This window comes from Boleophthalmus pectinirostris, unplaced genomic scaffold (assembly GCF_026225935.1).
Source record: "Boleophthalmus pectinirostris isolate CB_2022bp ecotype Guang Dong unplaced genomic scaffold, ASM2622593v1 HiC_scaffold_16, whole genome shotgun sequence".
In the NCBI taxonomy this organism is placed as follows: Eukaryota; Metazoa; Chordata; class Actinopteri; order Gobiiformes; family Gobiidae; genus Boleophthalmus; species Boleophthalmus pectinirostris.
In genome coordinates, this window is record NW_026571095.1 from 34,538,550 (window position 1) to 34,548,502 (window position 9,953).

The following is a 9,953-nucleotide window of genomic DNA, read 5'->3' on the forward strand; positions in this document are numbered from 1 at the left end:
TACAAACATGTGCTGAAATGTCCCTTTACATCAGATGCCCTCCCTGCGTCTCCATGGAGCCTTATTCTGTGTAAAAGCTGCTCATTCTGTAGTTTTCGAGCTCTACAAACATGTTCTGAAATTCATGTGCTTCTTGTATTAGTTTAAAGTTCAGATTTCAGTTTTCTCTCGAACAGAAATGCTCGTGGGTGTGTTTAAAATGTGTTGCTGAGTTCATCTGACTGACTCTGGTGTGAACGCTGATTTCCAATTCAAATCAGAGGTTAAAGAAAGTTACTACATTACAGGGTTAGAAAGGACTGGAAATCAGATACTCAAACTACAGATGAGTAACCACGTTTACTTCTGAATAAAAATAAATTAATTTCATTTTAAAAAGACCATGCAAACACTTAATTCTAATGACAATGATTATTCTGAATTAAACTTAATTCCAAAGTAAGTGGATGGTTTATTCGGATTTTAAAGCCGAATTAATTTATTTCTTGATCATGTAAATGTTTATTCTTCTAAAAAATAATCCTGGTTGTTCAACGTATGAATGATCCGGCTCCACCAGTCCTGGCTTCGGACTTTCATCCACGTCTCTTTGGATTTGTGAGCGAGATGTGGGAGTGGGCAGCCTCACACTCAGTTTGTCTTCCTCCATTCTCCTCCTCAGCCGACAGACGTAAAGTGTGATGAGTCAAACTCATTTTGGTCCGGGGGTCGTATCCAACTGACTTTGATCCCAAAGGGGCCGGATCAGAAAACTCATGTCATATAAACCCCAAAAATAACAATAAGTTCAAATATTTGTGCAGAGAAACACAAATCTATTACAGAAATCTTTTTTAATTGATGAACTCTTTCTTTTACAAAATATTATAATATTATGAACAACCTGAAACTTTAAGAAAAATGCAATTTCAACACAATGTTTTAACATGAACTTGTTAACATGAACTTGCAAATAGGAATAAGTCAATTTTTGTTGTAAAATTCCTGCACTCGGCTCCACTTTTCTCATGTTGGACATTTTTCTGATGAGGGTGTCACGGTCAACAGTCAAAACGATCGTCCTTTAAGAGCGTTTGGAAAGAGACAAGTCTTCATTTGTGCTGCTCTGGTGGGAGGGGCCACGTACAGAGACGCTGGAGACGCTGCTGTGATAAACACCACAGAAAATTAACAAGATTTTAATAGAAAATATAATTAAAATATTTAAGTAGAAAATCAGCCGAGGGCCAGATTAAAGGTCTTGGAGGGCCGGATCCAGCCTCCGGGCCGTATGTTCGACACTCCTGGTTTACATGATCGAGGAATAAATGAGTTCGGCTTTAAAATCAGAAAAAAAAACACCCACTTACTTCGGAATAAAGTTTAATTCCGAAGTGTTTACATGGTCTTTTTAAAGCGGAATTCATTTTTATTCAGAATTAAAGCTCTGGTGTAAACGTGGCAACTGTGAAACATTCCAGTCAAAGCAACAACATTTCCAAAAAGAACTTTTTTTTTTTTTTTAACACTCTGTTTATTGTGTTTTTGACATCCAATACACAGCACCAGTCCATAAAATAATACATCAGACATGTCAAAAAGATTAATCAGCCTTTTTCAAGCAAAGTATACAGAAATATACATGTTATTATATTTGTCAACATATCGTAGGATTCTTATAGATTGTAAAAAATTGTATGTTGGATGATAGTAATAATAATAATAATAAAAGCAACTGAACATTCACACAGACAAAAAGTAATAATATTTGACCAAAGTGTATAAGTTGAAAAGGTGGATATTACAAAGACCATCATATAGCTCGGACTTGAATAGGAGTTTAAATACCGTCTTTAAATTAGTGAATAAAACGTGACCATATCCTGTTAAATTTATCTTCCTGACCCTGCAAAGAGGATCTAATTTTCTCTAGATCCAAATGCATCATACCATAAAGTGACCATATTTCCATTTGTGAAAACCCGGACACTTTACCGGGGCCTCGGCATTGAGCTACAGTCGTCCCTCGATATATCGCGGTTCACCTTTCCTGGTCTCGCTGATTTTTAAATTTTTTTATTTTTTTGTGTCAATTTTGAATGTTTTTTTTTTTTTTTTTTTAAACACGTGTGGGTCAGGACTAAACCAGGGCTAAACCAGGACTAATCTTGGACATAAGAGAGAGAACGTCGAGCAGTTTGTCTGCAAAGCGCCATCAGGCAATTGCCACGTTTACGTCCGTGAGGTGTGGAGCTCTCCGTCGGTCCCTTCTCCTGCGGTCACCTCCGGCCCTGGTTCAGTCCTGGTTCAGTCCTGGTTCAGTCCTGGTTCAGTCCTGGTTCAGTCCTGGTTCAGTCTGTGGCGTAGGCAGTGCAAAAGCTTGACATAATCTCGGGTTAACGGGCGGGTGCGGTGTTGTACTGCAGGTCTCCAAAAATGGACCCGTGCAGTTCTCTGCGCTGTCGGCTCTATTACGGAATAAATGAATCTTGGGTTCGTTACATAAAGAAGGAGGAAAATAACAAAAGGACGACAGCAGCAATAAGTTTTAAGAAGGAAGTAAAAAGGGTTGTAAGTGTCCTGTGTGAGAAAAGTGTATAAAGTTTGTGGTGAGGGGTTTTACAGCTTTAAAACAGATATAATAATTGTAAAATATAAAGCTGATACTTCGTGGATTTCACCTATCGCAGGTTATTTTTAGAACGTAACCTCCCGATAAACAAGGAAACATTGTACTCTCACTCACAACCTGTGCACATGGACTCACACTTGTCCCGACCGGGATGGAAAACTGAGAATTTCTTGTACAAGTCATTGTTCAATGCACATTTACGCTTCGGTATGTTGCAGACTGACCGACTGTTTGTGTCTCGCTCCTTCTGAGTCACAGAGAACTACGAAAAACGATCAATTTAATGCCCCCAATGAACTGTAATGAAAACCCAGACATTTCCATCACTTTAAAAAAAAAAAAACCCGGACGCCCAGGACAAGACGCAAAAAACGGACATTTGGTCACCCTATCATACCAGTTCACATGTTTCCACTTCAATAAAATCAATCTTCGTGCAAGCAGACAGGTAAATTGTAATACCTGACGCTCAGATATTTTATTTTTTTTGACAATTTTTGAGTCTATTATCCCAAGTACTGCTGTAAGAGGATTCAGATCAATAGGTTTGTGTCCACAGAGAAAACAACACACGCTAAAAAATACGCTTTTATAGTTTGAAATACGCTCGAAGTGTGTCCAAGGCGATGTTTGACTGACTCCTCTCTTGTGTCTCTTTCTTGTCCACAGTGATGGCCTCATTGGAGCACCAGAGCGTTAGACTCCTCCCCCTCCTCCGCCCATAACCCCCCACCCTCCTCACCCCCGTCCTCCCCCTCTCCCTCCTCCTCCTCCTCCTCCTCCTCCTCCTCCTCCTCACCATGTACAGCGTGGAGGACCTACTCATCTCCCATGGTTACAAACTGCCCAAGAGCGGCCCCGCCTCCGCCCCGCCCTACGACAAGCGCCCGTCCGACTGCCAGCGCGAGCCCGGGGAGTCCAGCGCCCCCCTCAGGCCGGGCAGGGGGGCCCTCAACGGGTACGAGGGCGAGCGGGCCGCCTCCTCCCTCACCGGGCTCTACGGGGCGAGGCAGGCGCTGGTGAAGGCGTACCCGGGGGCGGAGAGCGAGGGGCCGGCGCTGGTGAAGGCGTACCCGGGGGCGGAGAGCGAGGGGCCCGACCGGATCCTGAGGAGGAAGGACATGGCCGTGGGGGTGCTCCAGGACGGGCAGGTGGTGGACTCTCTGGCCGTGGACAGTGGGTGAGTCTGCGGTTTATGTTAAACTTTGTCAACTCTAGTTTACACCACAGACACACGCACACATATAGAGTTCAGCTCCAGTCAAATGAAGCTCATCGACGCTTGAGGTCATAGAGGTAAATCTGGAGTCGAGTTACATATTTGGAAATCGGGTCATGAGTGTCATAGCAACTAAAGTATTGTTTCCGAAAGACTGGGTCGTGACTCTCAAGTGGGTCGCAAGAGATTTTTTTTTGGATCATCTTGTCACGATCTGGCGCCGCCTAGTGCCTCCACTCAATTTAATTTCTCTCCAGCGACTAGGTCAGGAATCGGAATACACTAGACCAGGAGTGTCAAACTCAAATTCAGAGGCCAATATTAAAAACTGGGCTGAAAGTCGTGGACCAAAGTAAATATTTATTGAAAAATTTCAACAACATCTGCATATTTTCTCTTCTTTCGAGATATGTAATGTTAAACCTTTTCTTACTAAAATAAATGTTTAATAATAGTTTTGCTTAAACAATGAATCCAGAAGAAACAGAATATAAAAAATAACAACATTTTGAATAAATAATGTCTCTATAGTCGATCTGTATCTGTATCTGTATATGTATCTGTATATGACCTCGCACGTCAAATATAATTATATTGTGGGCCAAATTTGGTCCCTGGTCCTGAGTTTGCAAGAACCACAGAAGTTGTAGACCACGCACCTACCAATCAGCGAAGAACTGTGAAGTCATGACGTCAAACTCGTGGAGTTTGTCTGGGTCCCTTTTGTGGAACAGAACAACAGTAAACAAAGCGTCGAGATGGATGTAGACGAGGAGAGACATTCTGTGTTGGCAACGATTCCCGAGATCGAGGATTTAAAAGAGAATGTTTGGTGAATTTTATCAAGGGGAAAGACGTTATTGTCCTTCTTCCTACGGGATTTGGTGGATTACATACCTCACGACCAAATAGCAGAGATTGTTTAAATTAAAAAAGTACTGTCAAGCAAACGAATCCCAATGCTGCAAGGTCAGATGGTTTCCACAAAGTGAAACTAGTCACGATCTGCATCTTGTCTAACCAGTTTTCTGTGGGAAACACTGATTACTGTTTTTCCTTGTTTAAAACTTCAGTACCGTATTTTTCAGACTATAAAGCGCACTTAAAATCCCTTAATAATCCGGTGCGCCTTATGTTTTAATTCTGGTTGTGTTTACTGACCTCAAACCGATTTTTGAGCTGTGTTCTTTAGTCCGACAGGAGCTGATATACGATGTACACTAAACTAGGTTAAAACTGTACCTTGAACTAAAAAAAACGACTAAAACTAAACATTTTGGTCCAAGTTTTGATGTGGTGATCGTGTAAACGCACTCACATCTCAGTCAGTTTCAATACATTTTATGCAAACCACAGATCAGATTGTTAGTTATCGCTGTGATATATGGCTGTAAAATAAAAATGGACATGACCAGCTCATTCTCTGTAAACGCTGCTCCTCATTCTGACCTCAACCCGCTCTGCACGATCCTGCGCTTTTTTATTTCATTATCGTACCTGCGAATTAACATATGAACAATAATAACAGACCAATCGGGTGCCCTCTCTCCCCGAGGTCGCTCCCTCGAGCCTTAGCAACAGGTTTGACTGACGGCAATCAAGCAGACAGTTTTATTCTGATTATGTCAGAGCTCAAAGTACGGCCAGTACTAGACTCAAGCGGCTGTCATTCTTATGTGCTCACGGCTCTCCTGGGATCTTTATTTTCATGCAGGCTACAAATCATACTGCATACTAAAAACACGATACACCGGGACTACTAATACTACTAATACTACTGATACTACTGATACTACTGATACTACTGATACTAGAAATGTAACAATAACCGAAATATCATGATATCGATTTACAAGTTCCTCTGTGTTATGGTGCAGCAGTAACTTAAAAAAGACAGAGGGAACTACATAGACCATGATCCTTTGCTCCATTTCAGTGCAGACGACAAGAAGAAATAACAGTTCTAACACTTTTAAGTCTTAGTTCTTTGGATTAAGTCTCATCAAATCATTTTATGAAGAAAAAGTATCATATTGACAGTTTTGTTTCGCAATAAATATCGTAGTGTGACATATATATCGTGAAAATATCGTACAGAGCGATCTGGATATTGTTACATCTCTAATCGTGAGCTTTCCCACGATATCGCAATAAATATCGAGACTTGGATATCATTACACCTCTAACTAATACTACTAACTAGGGGTGTAACGATATCCAAGTCTCACGATACGATATTGTCACGGTATAAACCTCACGGTACGATATTTATTGCGATATTGTGGGAAAGCTCAAGATTATAGATGTAACAATATGTAGATCGCTCTGTACGATATTTTCACGATGCGCATCTCACGGTACGATATTTAGTGCGATATTTTGTGGAAGCTAAAACTGTGCTTCTTTTTCCTCTTAAAATGCCTTGACAAGGATCAGTCTCCCATCGTTCGCTTCAAAGAGCCGGTTCTAAGAGTCATTTCGTTCGCGACGGACCCATCACTAGTAAAGAAAGTAGCGCTATTAGCCTTTAGCCGTAAATACGTGCGCGCCGCGGTAATTAATTATATGCGCAAATGTCATAATTCACACGTCTGTTCACAGCTCATTTACATATCAGTGCAGGTCCAGTAGCAAATATACGGCCAATATAGTCACTTTACAATAGACCAATAGAAAACAGTCTGTTTATGTGCGGGAGCTACAGCAGCTAACCCATAACAAATGACAAAAACTAGCTTCAGAGTCGACATATTTCCAACACTCACCGCTCACACAGGCTCCTCCTCACATCACAAATCTGCACTAATAAATGTCCTTTTAATCCAGACTCAAACCGATTGTCCGTAAAAAGAAAATAATCTCAGTGTTTGGATCTGTGTCTGCAGGTGTAAACAAACACACGTGAGTGACGCGACTCTGTGGTGTGTTCAGGGACAGTAGGACACACACAGACAAATGACTCCGTAGATAAATACTGATGTGGAGCCACATATTAGGACATTTATCTGTCTGTAAATTGGATTAAATGAACATAATGTAGAGAGTCTAAGCTTTATAACGGCCGATAGCCGATATGCCTAAAGTTGCCCATATCAGCCGATAATATCGGCCAACCGATATATCGGCTGGGCTCTACTACTAACAGTACTAATTTTACTAGTTTTTTCAGTTTTTCACTGTTTACTGTTGACCAAAACATTTTGATCGATGAAAGTGTCCACCTTTGGCAGATATAACAGCTGAACACACTCGTGGCTCAATCTTTTTACAATAGAAATCAAATATTCTTCAGAAACTTCTTCCCAAGTCTGTTGCAGAAGTTTCCATAAATGTGTGACACTTGTAGGTCGCTTCACTCTTCTGTCCAGTTCATCCCAAACCAGCTCCATGAGGTTTAAGTCTGGACATTGTGCTGCTGCTGGACACTCCAGGTTTTCAGACTTTACCATCTTGTTCTTTTTTCCTGAGGTTGTTTTGGCAGAGCTCGGCAGAGGTGGGACTTGGCCTCACGTCAGACTTGAGTCACTATTTTTAGGGCTTGAGGCTTGACTTGATAAAATGGACTAAGAGTTGGGACTCGACTTGGACTTGAAGGTCAGTGACTTGGGACTTGACTCAATCTTGAGACCTGTGACTTGAGAAGACTTGATGCTTCTCCTAAAAAAATATATGTTTTTAGAAAATACTTTTCTCTTTACAGTCGATAAATGCGGTGATTAATTTTACAGGAACAAACTGGAACACGTCCGTCCCACTTCTCTGTTTGTTACTTTGGATGAAACTGAAGTACTGTGATGTGGTATCATCAAATGTACTACAGTATTTACAGTACAGTAAAACAGAAATCCTTCATGACAAAATAACTGTCATTACGCTCTTTTAAATCTGATTTCTTTCTATTCTAACCGTAATGATTCACACTAAGATTTTGTCAAGACATTTAAAAAGGAAAAATTTACATTTCTACAACTCTTATATAAATATACAGTGACTTTTTAAGAGCAATTTAGTTTAAAATTCAGATAAATTGCAAAAGTCTAAACTATATGTGGTTATTTTGGTTTAAAGACTTGAAATGACTTGAAGCTCAAAGCAGACGACTTGGACTTGACTTGGACTTGGCTGTATTTGACTCAGACTTGAGGTCAAAGACTTGAGACTTGCAAAACGACGACTCTGGAGCTTGGACTTGGTTTTTGTTCTTTTTTTTAATCTTTTTTTTTAACCTCTGTCTGTTCAGTACTTTAACTTTTGTACGATTTCAAGCTCTTCATTGGACTTGCACGACTTGAATTGCAATAAATAACTGGAAAAATTAGGACTTTCTAAAACTTTTGACCGGTAGTGTGTACAGTCGTCCCTCGCTATATCACAGTTCAGCTTTCGCGGTCTCGCTGTTTCATGGATTTTTTTTGTGCAATTTTGCATGCCTTTTTGTTTGTTTTTTTACAGCGTATGAGTGCATATTGTGTTCCTCCCCCTGCGTCCTGATTGGCTAAGGGACTGTAAACCGTTGTCAATCAATCTCCTCCGTGCCATGTCTCCTGTACAGTACAGAATGTGTTCAGCTCGACAAATTTACATAAATGTTGGATCTATAGCAGTGTGACTCTGAAGTGCAGCGGGATCGGGCATTTGCCGGCGCTTACCGTGAGGTGCGGAGCTCTTGGTCCTTTCTCCTGCGGTCACCTCCGAGCCTGTCCCGATCGTCAGTCCTGGTTCAGTTTCAGGTTTAGTCCTCCTCTTCAGTCTTAGAATCAGTCCTGGGTTAGTCCTGGTTTAGTCTTGGTTCAGTTCATGGCGTGTGCCCCGCAAAAGTTTGGGTCGGTGGTGTCCTGTACTACGCGGGTGCGGGTCTCCAAATATGGACCCGTGCAGGACTCTGCGCTGTCGGGCTCCATTACGGAACAAATGAATCTTCGGTTTGTTACATAAAGAAGGAGGAAAATAACAAAAGGACGACAGCAGCGATAAGTTTTAAGAAGGATGTAACTGTCCTGTGTGAGAAAAGTGTATAAAGTGACGGGTTTTACACACTTAAAACAGATATAATAATTGTAAAATATAAAGTTGACTACTTGGCGGATTTTATTTTTTAGAACATAACCCCCACGATAAACGAGGGAACAATGTATAAACCTGATCAATCCATGTATCATTCGTTCATTCGTTTTTCAATATAAAACCAAAAATAAGAAAACGAAAAAACAACAGTTTTCTTCGTTATTTGTCTCCAAAACCAAAATGAAAAAACGGATAACGATTCGTTTTTTCAGTTTTCGATTTTGTGTTTAAATGAAGAATGGAAAAAACGGATAACGGCCGTTTCCCGTTTACGTGACTTCCGTGACTGCGATGCCGAACTTTTGCACCGGGTACGGACTGAACCAGGACTGATCCAGGTCCGAGACCAGACCGGGACCAGAGCGGGACCAGGGCAGGACTGGGGCGGACTCCAAGCTTTGACTCTGAGCCTCCGCGGGGTCCGAGCCTCAGCTTCGAGCTCCGGCCCTGCTGTGGGCTCTGAGCCTCCAGTCTGGTCTTGGTCTTGTCTCTGTCTCAGGCCCGCTCTGGTCCCGGTCTGGTCCCAGTCTCAGTAGCGCTCCGGTCCCAGTCTGATCCCGGACCTGGTCCATTTGAACCAAAAGCTCTTAGTTCGGTTCGTTTTCGTTGGTGTGAAAGCGTCAGTTGCTTTGCACCACCTCGGAACCAGCCGCAGTTCTGGAGCAGCCCGTCCGGACCTGTAGTCCACAGAACATTCTCACTTTCCCCGCACGGAACCAGTGCGGAGACGATGACACGGAACCGCTCGGACCGCTGGTCTCGGTCTCAGTCCCGCTCTGGTCCCGGTCTGGTCTCGGACCTGGATCAGTCCTGGTTCAGTCCGTACGCGGTGCAAAAGTTCGGCATCGCAGTCACGGAAGTCACGTAAACGGGAAACGGCCGTTATCCGTTTTTTCCATTCTTCATTTAAACACAAAATCGAAAACTGAAAAAACGAATCATTATCCGTTTTTTTAAATTTTGGTTTTGGAGACAAATAACGAAGAAAACTGTTGTTTTTTCGTTTTCTTATTTTTGGTTTTATATTGAAAAACGAATGAACGAATGATACACGGATTC

At 41.8% G+C, this 9,953-nt stretch overlaps 1 protein-coding gene across 1 annotated transcript in view; it reads left to right on the forward strand.

Annotated features, from left to right (window-relative positions):
* Positions 1-3,411: 3,411 nt before the first annotated feature.
* LOC129408256 (junctional cadherin 5-associated protein) overlaps positions 3,412-9,953 on the forward strand; it is a 46,175-nt gene continuing 39,633 nt past the window's right edge. The window contains exons 1-2 of the mRNA XM_055151397.1: positions 3,412-3,636; positions 3,679-3,791. Of these exons, the coding sequence (XP_055007372.1) occupies positions 3,412-3,636; positions 3,679-3,791 (338 nt within the window). The remainder of the gene's footprint in view (positions 3,637-3,678; positions 3,792-9,953) is intronic.